This window comes from Salvelinus namaycush, chromosome 29 (assembly GCF_016432855.1).
Source record: "Salvelinus namaycush isolate Seneca chromosome 29, SaNama_1.0, whole genome shotgun sequence".
Classification (NCBI taxonomy): Eukaryota; Metazoa; Chordata; class Actinopteri; order Salmoniformes; family Salmonidae; genus Salvelinus; species Salvelinus namaycush.
Window position 1 is genome coordinate 2,373,850 of NC_052335.1, and position 23,827 is coordinate 2,397,676.

A 23,827-nucleotide genomic window follows, 5' to 3' on the forward strand; every position below is an offset into this window, starting at 1 on the left:
CCGGGGTCCCCGACCCCAGATAGCATATGAAGTTTCAAGTTCTCTTTCGTATCGCCCGAGATTCCTAAATGTTGGAAAGCTGCCGCGGTCATCCCCCTCTTCAAAGGGGGTGACACTCTAGACCCAAACTATTACAGACCTATATCCATCCTGCCCTAACTTTGAAAGACAAGGTAACAAACAGATCACTGACCATTTTGAATCCCACCGTACCTTCTCCGCTGTGCAATCTGGTTTCCGAGTTGGTCACGGGTGCACCTCAGCCACGCTCAAGGTACTAAACGATATCATAACCACCATCAATAAAAGACAATACTGTGCAGCCGTCTTCATCGACCTGGCCAAGGCTTTCGACTCCGTCAATCACCGTATTCTTATCGGCAGACTCAACAGCCTTGATTTCTCAAATGACTGCCTCGCCTGATTCATCAACTACATATCAGATAGAGTTCAGTGTGTCAAATCGGAGGGCCTGTTGTCCGGACCTCTGGCAGTCTCTATGGGGGTACCACAGGGTTTAGTTCTCGGGCCGACTCCTTTCTCTGAATATATCAACGATTTCACTCTTGCTGCGGTTGATTCCTTGATCCACCTCTATGCAGACAACACCATTCTGTATACATCAGGCCCTTCTTTGGACACTGTGTTAGCAAACATGCAATACAACACTCCTTCCGTAGCCTCCAAATGCTCTTAAACGCTAGTAAAACCAAATGCATGCTCTTCAACCGATCGCTGCCCGCACCCGCCCGCCCGACTAGCGTCACTACTCCGGACGGTTCTGACCTAGAATATGTGGACAACTACAAATACCTATGTGTCTGGCTAGAATGTAAACTCTCCATCCAGACTTACAGCAAGCATCTCCAATCCAAAAATTAAATCCAAAATTGGCTTCCTATTTCGCAACACAGCCTCCTTCACTCACGCTGCCAAACATACCCTGGTAAAACTGACTATCCTACCGATCCTCGACGATGTCATTTACAAAATAGCCTCCAACACTCCATTCAGCAAACTGGATGCAGTCTATCACAGTGCCATCCGTTTTGTCACCAAAGCCCCATATACCACCCACCACTGCGACCTGTATACTCTTGTCGGCTGACCCTCGCTACATATTCGTCGCCAGACCCACTGGCTCCAGGTCATCTATAAGTCTTTGCTAGGTAAAGCGGTGCCTTATCTCAGCTCACTGGTCACCATAACAACACCCACCCGTAGCACGCGCTCCAGCAGGTATATCTCACTGATCATCCCCAAAGCCAACACCTCTTTTGGCCACCTCTCCTTCCAGTTCTCTGCTACCAATGACTGGAAGAAATTGCAAAAATCGCTGAAGTTGGAGACTTATCTCCCTCACTAACTTTAAGCATCAGCTATCTGAGCAGCTTACCGATCGCTGCAGCTGCAGCCATCTGTAAATAGCCTATCCAACTACCTACCTCATCCCCATATTGTTTTTATTTACTTTTTGTTGCGCTTTTGCCACCAGTATTTCTATTTGCACATCATTATATGCACATCTATCACTCCAGTGTTAATTTGCTAAATTGTAATTACTTCGCTACTATGGCCTATTTATTGCTTTACCTCCTTACGCCATTTGCACACACTGTATATAGACTTTTTCTATTGTGTTATTGACTGTACGTTTGTTTATTCCATGTGTAACTCTGTGTTGTTGTTTGTGTCGCACTGCTTTGCTTTATCTTGGCCAGGTTGCAGTTGTAAATGAGAACTTGTTCTCAACTGGCCTACCTGGTTAAATAAAGGTGTGTGTGTCCAGTGTTAGTGTCAGTGTGTGTGTGTGTGTGTCCAGCGTTAGTGTCAGTGTGTCCCCAGTGTCAGTGTGTGTGTGTCAGTGTGTGTCCAGTATTAGTGTCGAGTGTGTCTAGTGTTAGTGTCCAGTGTGTCCAGTGTCAGTGTGTGTGTTTGTGTGTGTGTATATATATATATGTGTCCTACCCTCTGGTGGTCTCGGAGCCCTCCGACAGTGCTGAGCTGAGCGGGACAGTGGGTGTCCCCCAGAGCCCTGGTGGCTGCTGGGAGCTCCAGCTCATCTGAGAAGGAGCTGACCACTCTGCCCAGTGCCCTCAGAATAGACAGGGCCTGCTCACAAAAACGCACACTCTCCTGGAGGAGGGGAGGAGAGGAGAGGAGAAGAGGGGGTGGGGGTAAGGACACGTGAGGTGAAAGTGGACTGTCAGAGAAAATGCTCCTTGGTTCTGTCCATTCCGTCTGCTTATTCAACATGGAGGAAAGAGTTATCACAATACTGCCTGACTAGTCATTTTCTAGCAGCTTGAGTCTGCATATGGCATGAATAAGCCAACATGTTCACAGTCTTGGCTTTATAAGAGAACGTCCCTGTAGCCTGAGCAGCCACAGTACACTGCCTGCCTCTCCTCCCCTCTTCTCCTCACCTCCTCCTCCAGCTGTTGGTGTATTGTGACCAGCATCAGCTTTCCGTGATAGAGACAGAGAGAGACAGAGAGAGACAGAGAGAGACAGAGAGAGACAGAGAGAGACAGAGAGAGACAGACATCTCTGACCCACTGTGGGCCTGAGTGCAGAGTGATTAACATCAGGCGCGCATCCGAGAGTGAGAGGAGAGGTAAGAAGAGGAGGATGAGGAGGTATCCCCATGCCTGAGTGGGCGTATAAACAGAAGCGGCTATTACGGTGTGGCTGTCTGCTGGCGTTTCCATGGTGACGGCGGTGTCCTCTAACGTACCTTGCCAAGGTGAGGCATGACGGTCTCCTCGTCTCCGAAAACGAAGGGTGCCATGCTGTACAGGTGGACGTGGTAGCCCAGAGGCGCCCTCGTGTGGATGCACAGGACATGACGCCTAGGGCAGGGGAGGAGAGGGGGTGAGGGCGAGAGTAGAGAATGGAGGGATAGAGAGGGGGTAAGTGAGAGGAAAGAGAGAGGGATCAGATTAGCCCTAAAATTATGTGAAACCAACCCCTCACCAGATAACAAACCATGAAACTTAGAATTGATAGAAACCCAATGACAGCGCTAGTCCGCTTAGAGCTGCTGCACTGAGGCCTAGTCAGCTCTACAGATTCATTTCCATACACAGTAGGTTAATAATCCCTTCCCCTCAGACCCAATTACAAAGCCATGTCTCTGTCTGGCAGTCATGTCTTCCTGGCTGCCTGGGTCAAGTGTGGTCCACTCGTAGAGCAGTCGTTCTAACGCACCGTGGCCCACAGCAGCTCACAGCCCTGCTAGAACACAGCCAGCCTGACAGAGTGGAGCCGGACTCCTCCATCCCATAAGCTTGGCATACTACAGCCATCGCAGCCAGACATGATCGATGACAATAGACCTGACTTGTGTTGGGTGTAAGAGAATAGAATAACGGATGGAGGGGAGAGGGAAGTGGTTGAGCGAGAAAATGAAGCGGGAGAAATATAAAAGAGGGAGAGATACTGTAGATTGACTGTGTGTGTGAAACAGAGATCGGGGGGGGGGGGAGATGGAGAGATAGAAAAGGGTTGAAAAGAGAGAGCGCGAAGAAGAGTGAGAGGTTGAGATTGAGTTCATTATCATTTGGCGGAAACAGCCCCCCCCCCCCCCCCCCCCCCCCCCCCCCCCCCCCACTTCAATCACTCAGGGACGTGTGGTACGCTAAGTGTTACGTTTACACCACGGCACAGTGGTAATTGTAGCTCCGCGTCCCTTCCGCCTGACCCCAGAAACTAGGCCCCCTGCTTCTAGGCCAACCAGAAGCCATTAATAGAGACTAGGGCAAGTTTTTTTCTCAGAGCGTCAGATCTAACTGTAAAAGATATATCGATGGTGTGAGGTTTCAGCTGTAGCTTTGGAAATCAGCAGTTAAGTTAACAGTGTAAAGGTTACGTTGGGTTATTTTCATCAATAAAACCATATAAAATACTGGTCTCATAAGGGCAAAAGTTCAACATCCAAACATCAGGAGGGTGTGGTGAGGCTTGTATGCACCCTGATGACGGCCAACTTTGGAACATGGGCACCATGTTACTGCTTCAGAGTGTCATGAAATGTCTGGTGCCAACAACAGTTTGTATATGTATGGCTGGTGGTGAGGGTGGTCAGGCCAGGTTGAGCCAGGTCTTACCCAGGGGGGAGGACCAGCAGGGCAGCCTTGCAGGCAGTGGTCTGGATGTGGAGGACAGGTAGCTGACGTAGCAGACTCTTCCAGGAGTAGGGCTCTGCTATGAGAACTCCGGACCTGCACGCAGGACTCTCCTTCTCTACAAGAAGACAGAAGATATAAACAGATGGCCCGAACACAAAAGGCACACAAGTGCTGTTGATGGGTTATAATGGTACACTACATGACCAAAATGATGTGGACACCTGCTCGTTTAACATATCATTCCAAAATCATGGGCATTAATATGGAGTTGGTCCTCCCTTTGCTGCTGTAACATCCTCCACTCTTCTGGGATGGCTTTCCACTACATGTTGGAACATTGCTGCGGGGACTTTCTTCCACAAGAGCATTAGGGAGGTCGGGCACTGATGTTGGGCCTGTCTCGCAGTCGGCGTTCCAATTCATCCCAAAGGTGTTTGATGGGGGTGAGGTCAGTGCTCTGTGAAGGCCAGTCTAGTTCTTCCTCTCCGATCTCGAAAAGCCATTTCTGTATGGACCTCGCTTTGTGCACAGGGGCATTGTCATGCTGAAACAGGAAAGTGCATTCCCCAAACTGTTGCCACAAAGTTAGAAGCACAAAATCGTCTAGAATATAATTTGATGCTGTAGCGTTAAGATTTCCCTTCACTGGAACAACGGGGCCTAGGCCGAAACATGAAAAACAGCCGCAGACCATTATTCCTCCACCACCAAACGTTACAGTTGGCACTATACATTCGGGCAGGTATTGTAGTGTAATCATTGCATCTGCCAAACCCAGATTAGTCCGTCGGACTGCTACAGGGTGAAGTGTGATTCATCACTCCAGAGAACGCGGTTCCACTGCTCGGCGAGCTTTACACCACTCCAGCCGACGCTTGGCATTGCACATGGTGATCTTAGGCTTACGTGTGGCTGCTTGGCCATGGAAACCCATTTCATGAAGCTCCCGACGAACAGTTCTTGTGCTGATGTTTCTTCCAGAGGCAGTTTGGAACTCGGTAGTGAGTGTTGCAACCGAGGACAGACGATTTTTAAGAGCTACGCACTTCAGCTCTTGGAGGTCCCGTTCTGTAAGTTTGTGTGGCCTACCACTTCGCGGTTGAGCCGTTGTTGCTCCAATACATTTCCACTTCACAATGACATCTGTAGTAGGGCAGAAATTAGACAAACTGAAATTTGACAAACTGACCTTGGAAAGGTGGCATCGTATGACAGTCCTGCGTTAAAAGTAATTGAGCTCTTCAGCAAGGCCATTGTTACTGCCACTGTTTGTCTATGGAGATTGCATGCCTGTGTGCTCGATTTTATACACCTGTCAGCATCGAGCGTGGCTGAAAAAGCTGAATCCACTTATTTGAAGGGGTTTCCACATACTTTTGTGTGTATATATATATATATATATATATATATATATATATATATATATATATATATATATATATATATATATATATATAGAGAGAGAGAAAGAGAGATAGATAGAGATAGATAGATAGATAGATAGATAGATAGATAGATAGATAGATAGATAGATAGATAGATAGACAGACAGATAGACAGATAGATAGACAGATAGTGTACTCTTTCTATTGTTTAGTAAGTCTTGATATGGAGACGTGTGATTTGCGTGTGTTTGCAATTGAGTGAGAGTGGATGAGTATGAGTGTGCGTAGATGGGTGCTGTGTTCATTTTATTATGAAACGTACACACCGTGTGCGTGTTTGTAAGTGGTTTGTCTGTGCATGATGTTTGAGTGCGATATAAGCATGTGCCTGTGGTATGCGCATGGTGTGTGCATGTCCAAGTGTGTGTGGGTGTATGCTGTATACCTGTGTGTGTGCGCATGAGCACATGTGAGTGTGTGTGTGTACGTCCATGCATGTGGGTGTTTTTGTATGCTATGCCCTTACTCTCATCGGCTGTCTCTCCCCAGTGTACCAAAGCAGAGAAGCTGATGAGGATGTGGGAAGGCTGCAGGCTGTCCACCAACAGGTAGTGAGAGCCCTTCTCATCTGGAGACTGGAGAAACACACAGACAGACAGCACCAAGCTACACTCATCAGTATAGAGGGGAGGAGAAGGAAAAGAGGGGGGAGAGAGAGGAGAGAGAGAGAGAGAGAGAGAGAGAGAGAGAGAAGGGGATATATATATATATATATATATATATATATATATATATATATATATATATATATATATATATAGAGAGAGAGAGAGAGAGAGAGAGAGAGAGAGAGAGAGCATGCAAGGCGGCAACATAAGGAATAAGAAAGGAGATGGGAGTATGGAAGGACAGAGAGCCACAGAGCTAGAGACAGAGAAAAAGACAGATAAAGAGCGAGCGACACAGACGTGCCCGGGACAAAAGGAGTCAACCGCTCCATCTCAATCCCACATGCACGCACACACAGGCCACCAGAGAGGGTGGCTGCACTCCTAACACTGTGGGCTGCTAAAAAATCTGAGGTGCAGTACAGCGTGCGGGACAGTAGAGCCCATCAGTAGAGAAGGTGTACCTGTGGAAACACAACAGCAGAGGGCACTGTGAGGTGTGGCTGGGCGACAGGGAAGGCAGATTGGGCAGGTGGGAGTGTGTCAAAGCACGCATGTATAGTGGAAGGAGAGTTAGCTCCGTGCAATTTAAAGAAGCTTTGAGTTTGACAAACACAGTACACATGCCAATGATAGAGGTAGCTATAATATATTACTGGATACAGGCTGCAGCATGGTATTTTTGCCCCCCTGTATTTAGTATTTAGCGCTGCAGACACAGTGAAGTTAAGGTGCATGGATGCTACAGTAAGGTGTAGCTGTTCAGGTGTAGCTGTACAGGTTTGTATTGTACCTGAATATGTGCAGCAGCAGAGGAGCCTGGGTGGCGTACAGGTGTAGCAGCAGAGTGGGTGGAGCCTACAGGGCAGTTCAGAGCCATGGATGACACTTTGGAGGAGATGGTGCTCTGATGACAAAATCAGGGATGTCATTCCATTTATCAACACCATCACACCGTTTTCACTCCATGTATTGTATGGATGCTCTTAAAACTCTTACCAATAAAAGTCTGTGTTTGAGCTAAATAATTCTGGGCATTTTTGCATCAATCAACTGAGCCCGCCGGAGTCAGCCATTAGCCTGTGGGATGGCTGGGAGCAGCGGTAGAGCGGTTTTTGTGAGACGAGAGAGGATCTTCAGAATGCTTTTGCTCAAGAAAAAAAGTCTGTAAACGGTTTGAACGGTTTGAGCTGCAAACTATTATGATCCCATTCTGAAAAGCTGAGGCTGTCACGAACATGTACGTGTCGTCTGTTTCACGACGTTCAGAAGCCGCGTGGGAACCAAAGACGCCACCGTCCCAACTCCCTACAAAATTACTGTGCAGTAAAAATGACTGGAAGTGAATGTTATTTTTTCTACATGGAATATAATACACATTTATAGATTTTTCCCATCAAACCATAATTCTTTCTGAATTATCTTTTTTGCCATGTATTTGTGTGTTATTCAATCTGTTTCTATGGGCTAATAGCAGTTAGGGCAAATTCAAATCAAATCAAATCAAGTTTATTTTATATAGCCCTTCGTACCTCAGCTAATATCTCGAAGTGCTGTACAGAAACCCAGCCTAAAACCCCAAACAGCAAGCAATGCAGGTGTAGAAGCACCTGCATTGCTTCAATGTTTCATCAAATAATGTTTCCACTTAAGTGATAATGCCCGAGAAGCCGGTGTTTGGAGGATATATTGGCACAGGTGTTCGTCGAGGGCCGGAAAACCGTGCCAATATATCCTCCAAACACCGGCTTCTCGGGCATTAACACTTTTATACAACGTGTTATGTTGTATAAAATAATGATTGACATTTAAAAACTTTATTTTGATTAATTTATTCATACTATTTCATCCTTCCACAAGATGTCCCAACACAAATCTAGGGTTTCTAGAGACGTGACCCAGTTGTTCAGTCTTTTTGTTCTGTATCTATGGACGCGAGCGACCCAGTAGTTCGTTCTAAATGTGCCATTACCATACTGGCTGTCAACGTTCTCATCCCATGCTTGCTAGCTAGCCAGCTACAGCTAATTTACAGTCACATCAAAAAGCGCAGCCAGAATAACAACAGTAGCAGCATTTGCACAAGCTGTTTTCTAGTGACATTTATTTGGACACATCCATTACAATGAGCTAATGAGGCGCGATTTCACCTGGCATAGAATATGTGCTCACTCGTCAGAACACTGTTGTTCAGAGGAACTAGCCAACAACACAGCTACAGTAACACAATCACTTCAAACTGGAAAGTTGGAAAGAGTGCGTTTCATTTTTTTTTTTTATCTATTTACTTTTTTTTTGGAATATATCCATAAAAATTATGTCAGCTGATTCATGATTTCATGATTCATGACTGGTTGAGAAACACTGCATGCCTGCCTCGTCCCGACACGTTCATTACTATGGGATAGCAGGAGATCGAATTTCAATATTGAAACAATGTTGCAAATGTCGGAGACAGACAGCAAGGTTTATACAAATCTCCGCTGTTGAAAACTAAATGTTAGTCTAAAAGAAATGTGAGATAATGTCTAGATGCTTTTTATAGTGGAAGTCAAGTTTATAAATTGCCTGGCTGGGCTGATGAGACAGTGGATTGCGCAGTCAGATGGAACAGAGTAAATAAGCATTTTAACACCATAGATTTAGCCGGTGGCAACTTGTGGAATAGACACCGGCTGGAATGCGGTTTTAACCAATCAGCATTCAGAATTAGACCCACCCGTTGTATAAATATTTTGTATACCTACAGGGGTCCTAAAATACAAAATCTTTTTTATTAATATCCTAAAACAATTCCATATGTTAGGTTAGTAGATATCATTGAAAAAAAGCTTAGACCTTACTTAGGAATACATTTACCTTGAAATGGGATTTCTGGAAATGGTTTGGATACGTGTTTGGCTTGTGGAAAACCACAAGTGTCCTGAAAAAACAAACCAGAATTTTGCATCAACCCCTTGGACTGTAAGAGAAAGAGTAGTGGTCTTCAGAGCCATAGAAACACAGTACTACATAGCTATAAACCAATGGGTCTTACTGGAAGCACTTGGAGAAGTCATCCAGGTCTACCCAGGACTCCTGTAACATAGGCTTCTCAGAAACAAACAAATCCTGAGACTTCAGCAGTGCCGGGCTGGGCTCCTTAGCCTGTTTGGACCGCTCTGTGGCTGGGGCAGTCTCACACACCTCCTGATCTGCAGAGAGGACAGGTCACAAAGTGACTATGGCTGAAATGTTGGAGAACATTTCAAACGGACACAGATCATGATGAGAAAGCGTTGTGTAAAAGCTATAGAATTGATTGGTTAGCTGCTTTTGATCTATATTATTGTGAGCTACAAAGTATATGAGAGAAATTCATGAACTATACAGTAGATCAAACATGATCAAAGTATATGAGAGTTATTCATGAACTGTACAGTAGATCAAACACACAGTTGAAGTCGGAAGTTTACATACACTTAGGTTCGAGTCATTAAAACTTGTTTTTCTACCACACCACACATTTATTGTTAACAAACTATAGTTTTGGCAAGTCGGTGAGGACATCTACTTCGTGCATGACACAAGTAATTTTTCCAACAATTGTTTACAGACAGATTATTTCACTGTATAATTCACTGCATCACAATTCCAGTGGGTCAGAAGTTTACATACACTAAATTGACTGTGCCTTTACACTGCTTGGAAAATTCCAGAAAATTATGTCATGGCTTTAGAAGCTTCTGATAGGCTAATTGACATCATTTGAGTCAATTGGAGGTATACCTGTGGATGTATTTCAAGGCCAACCTTCAAACTCAGGGCCTCTTTGCTTGACATCATGGGAAAATCAAAAGAAATCAGCCAAGACCACAGAAGAAAAATTGGAGACCTCCACAAGACTGGTTCATCCTTGGGAGCAATTTACAAATGCCTGAAGGTACCGCCACCACTCCCGGGTGGCGCAGTGGTCTAGGGCACTGCATCGCAGTGCTAGCTGCGCCACCAGAGTCTCTGGGTTCGCGCCCAGGCTGGGCTGGGTTCGCGCCCAGGCTCTGTCGCAGCCGGCCGCAACCGGGAGGTCCGTGGGGCGACGCACAATTGGCATAGCGTCGTCCGGGTTAGGGAGGGTTTGGCCGGTAGGGATATCCTTGTCTCAGTATGTAAAAATGTAATAAAATGTATGCACTCTACTGTAAGTCGCTCTGGATAAGAGCATCTGCTAAATGACTAAAATGTAAAATGTAAATGTAAATGTTCATCTGTACAAACAATAGTACGCAAGTATAAACACCATGGGACCACGCAGCCGTCATACCGCTCAGAAAGGAGACGCGTTCTTTCTCTTAGAGATGAATGTACTTTTGTGCGAAAAGTGCAAATCAATCCCAGAACAACAGCAAAGGACCTTGTGAAGATGCTGGAGGAAACAGGTACAAAAGTATCTATATCCACAGTAAAATGAGTCCTATATCGACATAACCTGAAAGGCCGCTCAGCAAGGAAGAAGCCACTGCTCCAAAACCGCCATTAAAAAGCCAGACTACAGTTTGCAACTGCACATGGGGACTAAGATCGTACTTTTTGGAGAAATGTCCTCTGGTCTGATGAAACAAAAATAGAACTGTTTGGCCATAATGACCATCGTTATGTTTGGAGGAAAAAGGGGGATGCTTGCAAGTCGAAGAACACCATCCCAACCATGAAGCACTGGTGGGCAGAACTGAAAAAGCGTGTGCGAGCAAGGAAGCCTACAAACCTGACTCAGTTACACCGGCTCTGTCAGGAGGAATGGGCCAAAATTCACCCAGCTTGTGGAAGGCTACCCAAAACGTTTGACCCAAGTTAAACAATTTAAAGGCAATGCTACCAAATACTAATTGAGTGTATGTAAACTTCTGACCCACTGGGAATGTGATGAAAGAAATAAAAGCTGAAGTAAATCATTCTCTCTACTATTTTTCTGACATTTCACATTCTTAAAATAAAGTGGTGATCCTAACTAACCTAAAACAGGGCATTTTTACTAGAATTAAATGTCAGGAAGTATGAAAAACTGAGTTTGAATGTGTTTGGCTAAGGTGTATGTAAACTTCCGACTTCAACTGTAATCAAAGTAAATGAGAGCTAATCATGAACTGTACAGTAGATCAAACATAATCAAATTGCATGAGAGCTATTCATGAACTGTCCAGTAGATCAAACATAATCAACATATACGAGAGTTATTCATGAACTACAGTGGGGGAAAAAGTAAAATCACATTGTAGGATTTTTAATGAATTTATTTGCAAATTATGGTGGAAAATAAGTATTTGGTCACCTACAAACAAGCAAGATTTCTGGCTCTCACAGACCTTCTTTAAGAGGCTCCTCTGTCCTCCACTCGTTACCTGTATTAATGGCACCTGTTTGAACTTGTTATCAGTATAAAAGACACCTGTCCACAACCTCAAACAGTCACACTCCAAACTCCACTATGGCCAAGACCAAAGAGCTGTCAAAGGACACCAGAAACAAAATTGTAGACCTGCACCAGGCTGGGAAGACTGAATCTGCAATAGGTAAGCAGCTTGGTTTGAAGAAATCAACTGCGGGAGCAATTATTAGGAAATGGAAGACATACAAGACCACTGATAATCTCCCTCGATCTGGGGCGCCACGCAAGATCTCACCCCGTGGGGTCAAAATGATCACAAGAACGGTGAGCAAAAATCCGAGAACCACACAGGGGGACCTAGTGAATGACCTGCAGAGAGCTGGGACCAAAGTAACAAAGCCTACCATCACAAATCCTGCAGTGCCAGACGTGTCCCCCTGCTTAAGCCAGTACATGTCCAGGCCCGTCTGAAGTTTGCTAGAGAGCATTTGGATGATCCAGAAGAAGATTGGGAGAATGTCATATGGTCAAACCAAAATATAACTTTTTGGTAAAAACTCAACTCGTCGTGTTTGGAGGACAAAGAATGCTGAGTTGCATCCAAAGAACACCATACCTACTGTGAAGCAAGGGGGTGGAAACATCATGCTTTGGGGCTGTTTTTCTGCAAAGGGACCAGGACGACTGATCCGTGTAAAGGAAAGAATGAATGGGTCCACGTATCGTGAGATTTTGAGTGAAAACCTCCTTCCATCAGCAAGGGCATTGAAGATGAAACGTGGCTGGGTCTTTCAGCATGACAATGATCCCAAACACACCGCCCAGGCAACGAAGGAGTGGCTTCGTAAGAAGCATTTCAAGGTCCTGGAGTGGCCTAGCCAGTCTCCAGATCTCAACCCCATAGAAAATCTTTGGAGGGAGTTGAAAGTCCGTGTTGCCCAGCAACAGCCCCAAAACATCACTGCTCTAGAGGAGATCTGCATGGAGGAATGGGCCAAAATACCAGCAACAGTGTGTGAAAACCTTGTGAAGACTTACAGAAAACGTTTGACCTCTGTCATTGCCAACAAAGGGTATATAACAAAGTATTGAGATACACTTTTGTTATTGACCAAATAATTATTTTCCACAATAATTTGCAAATAAATTCATTAAAAATCCTACAATGTGATTTTCTGGATTTTTTTTCTCATTTTGTCTGTCATAGTTGAAGTGTACCTATGATGAAAATTACAGGCCTCTCTCATCTTTTTAAGTGGGAGAACTTGCACAATTGGTGGCTGACTAAATACTTTTTTGCCCCACTGTATACAGTAGATCAAACATAATCATTGTCTATAGCAACATTTGAAGTCTTTACAAATTAAACCCCAAAACTAAGGAAATGAATAAGTATCAGCTGAATAGATAGGATAGATTTTTTTATGACACATTTTATGGCTTTGAGATAGTGTCGCTATTAAATATAAATAGCTTTTTTTTTTTAAATATAAATAGTTTTTCTAGTGACTCATACAGAAATCGCTCTGTGCTGATCTACAGTAGGCCATGTGGCATCTGGGGCCCATACATTTAACATATATTCAGGACTCAGGACTCAGATCAACACTGCTCACTCCCACATAATGCTTCCATGTAAACATACATATCATTGATCATATATCAGTGAAGTTCCACTCAAAGAGAAGACGATCCTTGTGGAGCTACATAGGGATATAGGCAAACGCGCCGTACTGAGCAATGGTCATCCTGTTACTCCAATGGCAGGTGTTACCGGGCAACGAAAAGAGGGGAGAGAGGGAGGCTGGATAATTGGACGGTTGTCATAAAGCATAATCCCAGCCGCATCTTCAAAGAGTCTCAGCCAAGGAGGGAGGGTAAGGGGGAAGAGGATGGGAGGGAAGGAGGAGAGGAAGGGGGGGGACACACGGTTCCTAAACACATCTGTACATTACACTAATAGTGACATACCATGGCTTTACAAACCACCATCAAATAAATGGATGCACTTCTTACAGTAATATTAATGAAATATAAGTTGGTTTTCACAATATGTTATTGTCACTTTCAGTGATAGTAATGAATCACATTGATCAGTGTATAGCACTGTAGTATTATGTGATGTATGTACTGTGTGGTGTGGTTGGGTAGAATTGAGATAGCCTTTACCATTGGTTGTATTGTCATCCTTCTTCTTCTCATCTGCTATAATCTAAAGGGATATAGAGATGGGGGGAGAAAGAACCAGTTACAAACATTGGGGGAGAGGAAGAGGCAAGGAGAGAGAGAGAGAGAGAGAGCGAGAGAAACAGAGAGAGAGAACCTGAAAGGCATGTCACAGTTGAGCAGCAGAGGGTCTATACAGTAGATGCCTGTAGTAATCCTCCTATCCCAACTGAACTGCAGACAGAGAGACAGAGAGACAGAGAGACAGAGAGAGAGAGAGAGAGAGAGAGATAGAGAGAGAGAGAGAGAGAGAGAGAGCGTGAGAGAGGGTGAGAGAGTGTGAGAGAGCGTGAGAGCTATCTGGCACGGGAACACCAGGCAGACATACCTCAATGTGACAAGGCAAGGGGACTCCTTCCTCCCCAGCTAAATGAACACTGCATGTAGACTGTAATCATGTTACTTAGCTTGTTAACAGATGTAGAGGGCAGGCATTGTGTTGTGTACCAGAGCATGTTTCTCAGTTCCAGGGATTACGAAACTGTTCCAGGGATTACGAAAACACTTACATGTCATGTTCCTCTCAACAAGCTAATTAAGACATACTGTAGAGGGGCTGAATCGGGAAATGGCACCCTATTCACTACATAGAGCACTACTTTTGACCAGGGCCAATAGGGCACTGGTCAAAAGTAATGCATAATATATGAAGTGATTCTAAAAAAGTGGTGCAAATTGCAGTCCCACCCCCAAAAAAAGCTATTTAAAAAAACAGTTAAGTCTCCAAACTAAGGATATTTATTTACATCATGATACCTTCTAATTCAATCTAAGGCAATAACAAACATATTGTTAAATGAAATATTGTACTAAGTCATTGTTTATACACCTATTTCTATAGAGAGGAGCCTGTCCCAAACACTGACTCCTAAACATGTTTGAAAATAAAGCAATTAATGTTTTTTTTTTTTTTTTTTTACAATTATTTCAATAGAACATTGTGAGTTGTTCTATTATATACCTTGGAAGATATTGATCTAATTAGTAGTTCTGTTAAAAAATAAATAAATAAATGCAGTCACCACTGAAACACACACATTAAAATACTGTAGAATTAATGTGATTTAAGCCACACCCCTGCACATATCACCAGGTGATGGGATTGCACACTTCTTCATGTATTTTTTAGAAGTGTCTCTACCAAACTTCTAATATTTCAAGAAATATGTGAAGTACGATTTTGGGACTAAAATATATGTTTGCTGTCCAAATGAATGATAACCAGCCACAATGTTGGCTATGGGGATTCTTTAAAGTCCAAAATAAGACAAGATTGTCCAAACCGAAACGGTCATAACCGAAACAGTTGACACCATAGAGACTGTACTGTACTCAAGTTTACTCTACTTGAAGAAAGGGGCCCATGGACTCTTAATCTTGAGGCCACTTAATACCACATCAATTCAGTCTTTAGCTTGTCATGTTCTCAACTCACTGGGTCTGGATCTTGGGACCAATGTCCGAGTATAAAGCTTGGTCTGGGCTCCTGGATACTACCTTAGTCTTTGGTTTACAAACCATAGGCAACCCAATTTGAAGAAGACAATGCTCTCTAATCATTGGCTGATCCCTCCCGACCCATAGGAATCCCCACCAAGGTTCGCTACTTTTATTAAATGGTGGAAGCTTTCAATGACAATGTCTATCCTAAAACAAGTTACTGTATATGCATCAAGATAGGCACTTGACACCAAAACGTCTGTTATTTGGCCAAAATACAGAAAGGTAAAGTGATTATTTAAACATCTAACAACACAATGAGTAAGATGCATAAGTAATTCAATCAATTAACACATTTCAGATTCATACAATCAACATTGAGCATTTTACAGTTCTGAAAATCAGTCTTTTTTGTCTTCATATTTTGTTAATTTGGTATGCAAATAAAAGGTTCATCAAATTGATCAGTACTGTGCATGGTTCTCCCTGTATTGTGACTTGTTCACTATGTTTCAGTAGTGACACATTTAGTAGGGTGGTAAGGAATTCAGGTAAATATTTCAAATGCTCAAAACAAAGTTTTATAACGGTTGCCAACATATTTCCGCTTCGCCTTGGGCCTAAGAACAGCCCTTAGTCGGGAGTTATCACACGACAATCCCTGGGTTTTCATGCCTTATTGCTTAAATGTCTGACTGACATACAGTATATGCGTAAATGATGTAAATTACAATTCTGGGTTATTTTGATGTGACTTCAGACCATGGCCTGCTATGAGTCACAGAGGTGTGTGTGTGTGTGTGTGTGTGTGTGTGTGTGTGTGTGTGTGTGTGTGTGTGTGTGTGTGTGTGTCATGCGAGGGAACAAGATGAAGAACTGGGTTTTGTGATGGGGGAGACACACTTGACCACCTCCTTTCCTCCTCCGACCGATAACAGCCATGTAACAAGTCACACTGTAACACTTAGCATATCCTCTTCAACAGAGTAGAAAACTCCATCCACTGACCACAGGGTCCATACCAGTGATTACATGCTAGTAGTGTTCAGCAAGGTTATTACAGTAAACTGAAACTAAAACTATTAATGAAAAAACAATTTAGTAAACTGAAATAGTCAAATAATTTTATTTCAGTTTACTAAATTGTTTTTTCATTAATAGCTTTAGTTTCTCAAAATAATTGTATCTTTGACGTCTACATAGATATTACATGTATCATCTAACCACATCATATGATATAGCAGTCTGGTGCCGACTGCACAGTCAATGACGTGACATGCAACCCTTGCTTGACACATGCAACGTCTAAGCAGGGGGATGCAACCATGATGTGGTTAAGCTGATACGTAAAATACCTATCCAGGTGTTGTAAGATCTGGCAGGCGTCAGCAACGTCTAAGCAGAGGAACGTGCCCATGGAGATGAGCGTGATGCAAGTCACACAGAGCATGTGCCCAGGTGCACTTCACGCTGCTACAACGTGGCAGCTATGGGACCAAAACAGAGGAGAAGTTTAACCTCGCGCTTCGAAGCTCCTGGTTACTGACCCACTACTACTGTTTATTTGGTGCATCTACAGTGCATTCTGAAAGAATTCAGACCCCTTGACTTTTTCCACATTTTGTTAGGTTAGAGCCTTATTCTAAAATTTATTAAATATTTCTTTCCCTCATCAATCTACACACAATACCCCATAATGACAAAGCAAAAACAGGTTATTACATAAGTATTCAGACCCTTTACTGAGTACTTTGTTGAAGCACCTTTGGCAGAGATTACAGCCTTGAGGTCTTGCAAACTATTACAGACTACAAAAGGGAAGCACAGCAACGAGCTGGCCAGTGACACGAGCCTACCAGACGAGCTAAATCACTTCTATGCTCGCTTCGATACAACCAACACTGAGGCATGCATGAGAGCATCAGCTGTTCCGGACGACTGTGTGATCACGCTCTCCACAGCCGACGTGAGTAAGACCTTTAAACAGGTCAACATACGCAGAGCCAGACGGATTACCAGGATGTGTGCTCCGGGCATGTGCTGACCAACTGGCAGGTGTCTTCCCTGACATTTTCAACATGTCCCTGATTGAGTCTGTAATACCAACATGTTTCAAGCAGACAACCATAGTCCCTGTGCCCAAGAACACAAAGGCAAACAGCCTAAATGACCACAGACCCGTAGCTCTCACGTCCGTAGCCATGAAGTGCTTTGAAAGGTTGGTAATGGCTCACATCAACACCATTATCCCAGAAACCCGAGACCCACTCCAATTTGCATACCGCCCAAACAGATCCACGGATGATGCAATCTCGATTGCACTCCACACTGCCCTTTCCCACCTGGACAAAAGGAACACTTACGTGAGAATGCTCTTCATTGACTACAGCTCAGCGTTCAACACCATAGTACCCTCAAAGCTCATCACAAAGCTAAGGACCCTGGGACTAAACACCTCCCTCTGCAACTGGATCCTGGACTTCCTGACGTGCCGCCCCCAGGTGGTGAGGGTAGGTAGCAATACATCTGCCACGCTGATCCTCAACACTGGAGCTCCCCAGGGGTGCGTGCTCAGTCCCCTCCTGTACTCCCTGTTCACCCACAGCTGCATGGCCAGGCACAACTCCAACACCATCATTAAGTTTGCAGACGACCCAACAGTGGTAGGCCTGATCACCGACAACGACGAGACAGCCTATATGGAGGAGGTCAGAGACCTGGCCGGGTAGTGCCAGAATAACAACCTATCCCTCAACGTAAGCAAGACTAAGGAGATGATTGTGGACTACAGAAACAGGAAGACCGAGCACGTCCCCATTCTCATCGACGGGGCTATAGTGGAGCAGGTTGAGAGCTTCAAGTTCCTTGGTGTGCACATCAACAACAAACTACAATGGTCCAAACCCACCAAGACAGTCGTGAAGAGGGCACGACAAAGCCTATTCCCCCTCAGGAAACTAAAAAGATTTGGCATGGGTCCTCAGATCATCAAAAGGTTCTACAGCTGCAACATCGAGAGCATCCTGACTGGTTGCATCACTGCCTGGTACAGCAATTGCTCGGCCTCTGACCGCAAGGCACTACAGAGGGTAGTGCGTACGGCCCACTACATCACTGGGGCTAAGCTGCCTGCCATCCAGGACCTCTACACTAGGCTGTGTCAGAGGAAGGCCCTAAAAATTATCAAAGACCCCTGCCACCCCAGTCATAGACTGTTCTCTCTACTACCGCATGGCAAGCGGTACCGGAGTGCCAAGTCTAGGACAAAAAGGCTTCTCAACAGTTTTTACCCCCAAGCCATAAGACTCCTGAACAGGTAATCAAATGGCTACACGGACTATTTGCATTGTGTGCCCCCCCAAACCCCCCGACCCTTCTTTTAGCACTGCTGCTACTCTCTGTTTATCATACATGCATAGTCACTTTAACTATACATTCATGTACATACTACCTCAATTGGGCCGACCAACCAGTGCTCCTGCACATTGGCTAACCGGGCTATCTGCATTGTGTCCCACCCACAACCCGCCAACCCCTCTTATATGCTACTGCTACTCTCTGTTCATCATATATGCATAGTCACTTTAACCATATCTACATACTAGCTCAATCAGCCTGACTAATCGGTGTCTATGTAGCCTCGCTACTTTTATAGCCTCGCTACTGTATATATTTTTACTGTTGTTTTATTTTTTTACCTACCTCTTGTTCACCTAATACCTTTTTTGCACTATTGGTTAGAACCTGTAAGTAAGCATTTCACTGTAAGGTCTACACCTGTTGTATTTGGTGCACGTGACAAATGAACAAATGAGTATTTGATTTGAGTATTCTTGGGTATGACGCTACAAGCTTGGCACACCTGTATTTGGGGAGTTTCTCCCATTCTTCTCTGCAGATGCTTTCAAGCTCTATCAGGTTGGATGGGAAGTGTTGCTGCACAGCTATTTTCAGGTCTCTCAAAATATGTTTGATCAGGTTCAAGTCCGGGCTCTGGCTGGGCCACTGAAGGACATTTAGAGACTTGTCCCCAAGCCACTCATGCATTGTCTTGTTTGTGTGCTTACGGTCGTTGTCCTGTTGGAAGTTGAACCTTCACCCCAGTCTGAGGTCCTGAGCGCTCTGGAGCAGGTTTTCATCAAGGATCTCTGTACTTTGCTCCGTTCATCTTTGCCTTGATCCTGACTAGTCTCCCAGTCCCTGCCACTGAAAAACATCCCTAAGCATGATGCTGCCACCATCATGCTTCACCGTAGGGATTGTGCCAGGTTTCCTCCTGACGTGACGCTTGGCATTCAGGCCAAAGAGTTCAATCTTACTTTCATCAGACCAGATAATCTTGTTTCTCATGGTCTGAGAGTCTTTAGGTGCCTTTTGGCAAACTCCAAGCGGGCTGTCATGTGCCTTTATCTGAGGAGTGGCTTACGTCTGGTCACTCTATAATAAAGGCCTTATTGGTGGAGTGCTGCAGAGACGGTTGTCCTTCTGGAAGGATCTCCCATCCCCACAGAGGAACTCTAGAGCTATGTCAGTGTGACCATCGGGTTCTTTGTCACCTCCCTGACAAAGGCCATTCTCCCCTGATTGCTCAGTTTGGCTGGGCGGCCAGAAAAGTATTGGTGGTTCCAAACTTCTTCCATTCAAGAATGATGGAGGCCACTGTGTTCTTGGGACCTTCAATGCTGCAGACATTTTTTGGTACTCTTCCCCAGATCTGTGCCTCAACACAATCCTGTCTCTGAGCTCTGTGGTCAATTCCTGATTCCAGCTCTGTGGTCAATGTCTTGATTTTTGCTCTGATATGGACTGTCAACTGTGGGACCTTATATAGACAGGTGTGTGCCTTTCCAAATGTTTTATTGTATTATTTCACCTTTATTTAACCAGGTAGGCTAGTTGAGAACAAGTTCTCATTTACAACTGCGACCTGGCCAAGATAGAGCAAAGCAGTGCGACACAAACAGCACAGAGTTACACATGGCATAAACAAATGTACAATCAATAACACAATAGAAAAGACTATATACAGTGTGTGCAAATGTAGTAAGATTAGGGAGGTAAGGCAATATATAGGCCATAGTGGCGAAATAATTACAATTTAGCAATTAAACACTGGAGTGACAGATGTGCAGAAGATGAATGTGCAAGTAGAGATACTGGGGTGCAAAGGAGAAGAAAAAAAATAACAATATGGGGATGAGGTAGTTGGGTGAGCTATTTACAAATGGGCTATGTACAGGTGCAAAGATCGGTAAGCTGTTCTAACAGCTGATGCTTAAAGTTAGCGAGGGAGATATGTCTCCAGCTTCAGTGATTTTTGCAATTCGTTCCAGTCATTGGCAGCAGAGAACTGCAAAGAAAGGCAGCCAAAGTAGGAGTTGGCTTTGGGGGTGACCAGTGAAATATACCTGCTGGAGTGCGTGCTACAGGTGGGTGCTGCTATGGTGACCAGTGAGCTGAGATAAGGCGGGGCTTTACCTAGCAAAGACTTATAGATCACCTGGAGCCAGTGGGTTTGGCGACAAATATGAAGTGAGGGCCAACCAACGAGAGCATACAGGTCGCAGTGGTGGGTAGTATATGGGGCTTTGGTGACAAAACGGATGGCACTGTGATAGACTACATCCAATTTGCCGAGTAGAGTGTTGGAGGCTATTTTGTAAATGACATTGCCGAAGTCAAGGATCGGTAGGATAGTCAGTTTTACGAGGGTATGTTTGGCAGCATGAGTGAAGGATGCATAGTTGCGAAATAGGAAGCCGATTCTAGATTTAATTTTGGATTGGAGATGCTTAATGGGAGTCTGAAAGGAGAGCTTACAGTCGAACCAGACACCTAGGTATTTGTAGTTGTCCACATATTCTAAGTCAGAACCGTCCAGAGTAGTGATAGTAAACGGGCGGGCGGGTGTGGGCAGCGATCGGTTGAAGAGCATGCATTTAGTTTTGCTTGCATTTAAGAGCAGTTGGAGGCCACGGAAGGAGTGTTGTATGGCATTGAAGCTTGTTTGGAGGTTTGTTAACACAGTGTCCAAAGAAGGGCCAGATGTATACAGAATGGTGTTGTCTGCATAGAGGTGGATCAAGGAATCACCCGCAGCAAGAGCAACGTCATTGATATTTACAGAGAAAAGAGTCGGCCCGAGAATTGAACCCTGTGGTACTCCCATAGAGACTGCCAGAGTTCCGGTCAACAGACCATCCGATTTGACACACTGAACTCTATCTGAGAAGTAGTTGGTGAACCAGGCGAGGCAGTCATTTGAGGAACCAAGGCTGTTGAGTCTGCCGATAAGAATACAGTGATTGATGGGAGTTGAAAGCCTTGGCCAGGTCGATGAAGACGGCTGCACAGTATTGTCTTTTATCGATGGTGGTTATGATATCGTTTAGGACCTTGAGTGTGGCTGAGGTGCACCCATGACCAGCTCGGAAACCAGATTGCAAAGCGGAAAAGGTACGGTGGGATTCGAAATGGTCGGTGATCTGTTTGTTAACTTGGCTTTCAAAGACTATATCTATCCTACCCTGCCTTTCTATAGGTCTGTAACAGTTTGGGTCTAGAGTGAAGAGGGGGATGACTGCGGCAACTTTCCAATCTTTAGGGATCTCAGACGATGCGAAAGAGAGGTTGAACAGGCTAGTAATAGGGGTTGCAACAATTGCGGCGGATCATTTTAGAAAGAGAGGGTCCAGATTGTCTAGCCCAGCTATTTGTAGGGGTTCAAGTTTTGCAGCTCTTTCAGAACATCAGCTATCTGGATTTGGGTGAAGGAGAAATGGGGAGGCTTGGGCAAGATGCTGTGGGGGGTGCAGAGCTGTTGACCGGGGTAGGGGTAGCCAGGTGGAAAGCATGGCTAGCCGTAGAAAAATGCTTCTTGAAATTATCGATTATTGTAGATTTATCGATGGTGACAGTGTTTCCTAGCCGCAGTGCAGTGGGCAACTGCTCTTATTCTCCATGGACTTTACAGTGTCCCAGAACATTTTGGAGTTTGTGCTACAGGATGCAAATTTCTGTTTGAGAAAGCTAGCCTTTGCTTTCCTAACTGCCTGTGTTTATTGGTTCCTAACTTCCCTGAAAAGTTGCATATCGCGGGGGCTATTCAATGCTAATGCAGTACGCCACAGGATGTTTTGTGCTGGTCAAGGGCAGTCAGGTCTGGAGTGAACCAAGGGCTATGTCTGTTCTTAGTTTTTTTTTTTATTGAATGGGGCATGCTTATTTAAGATGGTGTGGAAAGCACTTTTAAAGAATTACCAGGCATCCTCTACTGACGGAATGAGGTCAACATCCTTCCAGGATACCCGGGCCAGGTCGATTAGAAAGGCCTGCTCGCTGAAGTGTTTTAGGGAGCGTTTGACAGTGATGAGGGGTGGTCGTTTGACCGCGGACCCATTACGGACGCAGGCAATGAGGCAGTGATCGAACTCTGCAGGCTAACTCCACCCCCTTTGGCAGTTCTATCTTGGTGGTAGCATGAGACGGAGTCTACAACCCACACAAGTGGCTCAGGTAGTGCAGTTCATCCAGGATGGCACATCAATGCGAGCTGTGGCAAAAAGGTTTTCTGTGTCTGTCAGCGTAGTGTCCAGAGCATGGAGGCGCTACCAGGAGACAGGCCAGTACATCAGGAGACGTGGAGGAGGCCGTAGGAGGGCAACAACCCAGCAGCAGGACCGCTACCTCTGCCTTTGTGCAAGGAGGAGCACTACCAGAGCCCTGCAAAATGACCTCCAGCAGGCCACAAATGTGCATGTGTCTGCTCAAACGGTCAGAAACAGACTCCATGAGGGTGGTATGAGGGCCCGACGTCCACAGGTGGGGGTTGTGCTTACAGCCCAACACCGTGCAGGACGTTTGGCATTTGCCAGAGAACACCAAGATTGGCAAATTCGCCACTGGCGCCCTGTGCTCTTCACAGATGAAAGCAGGTTCACACTGAGCACATGAGCACATGTGACAGACGTGACAGAGTCTGGAGACGCCGTGGAGAACGTTCTGCTGCCTGCAACATCCTCCAGCATGACCGGTTTGGCGGTGGGTCAGTCATGGTGTGGGGTGGCATTTCTTTGTGGGGCCGCACAGCCCTCCATGTGCTCGCCAGAGGTAGCCTGACTGCCATTAGGTACCGAGATGAGATCCTCAGACCCCTTGTGAGACCATATGCTGACACATGCACATTTGTGGCCTGCTGGAGGTCATTTTGCAGGGCTCTGGTAGTGCTCCTCCTTGCACAAAGGCAGAGGTAGCGGTCCTGCTGCTGGGTTGTTGCCCTCCTACGGCCTCCTCCACGTCTCCTGATGTACTGGCCTGTCTCCTGGTAGCGCCTCCATGCTCTGGACACTACGCTGACAGACACAGCAAACCTTTTTGCCACAGCTCGCATTGATGTGCCATCCTGGATGAACTGCACTACCTGAGCCACTTGTGTGGGTTGTAGACTCCGTCTCATGCTACCACTAGAGTGAAAGCACCGCCAGCATTCAAAAGTGACCAAAACATCAGCCAGGAAGCATAGGAACTGAGAAGTGGTCTGTGGTCACCACCTGCAGAACCATTCCTTTATTGGGGGTGTCTTGCTAATTGCCTATAATTTCCACCTTTTGTCTATTC

General features: G+C 45.1%; 1 protein-coding gene across 1 annotated transcript in view; it reads right to left on the reverse strand.

Moving 5' to 3' along the window:
• The window catches only part of adgb (androglobin), a 94,659-nt gene that overhangs the window by 19,557 nt on the left and 51,275 nt on the right, over positions 1-23,827 (reverse strand). The window contains exons 14-20 of the mRNA XM_038968025.1: positions 13,715-13,757; positions 9,253-9,377; positions 6,977-7,090; positions 6,042-6,150; positions 4,110-4,245; positions 2,738-2,852; positions 1,969-2,136 (exon numbers count right to left, since the gene is read on the reverse strand). Of these exons, the coding sequence (XP_038823953.1) occupies positions 1,969-2,136; positions 2,738-2,852; positions 4,110-4,245; positions 6,042-6,150; positions 6,977-7,090; positions 9,253-9,377; positions 13,715-13,757 (810 nt within the window). The remainder of the gene's footprint in view (positions 1-1,968; positions 2,137-2,737; positions 2,853-4,109; positions 4,246-6,041; positions 6,151-6,976; positions 7,091-9,252; positions 9,378-13,714; positions 13,758-23,827) is intronic.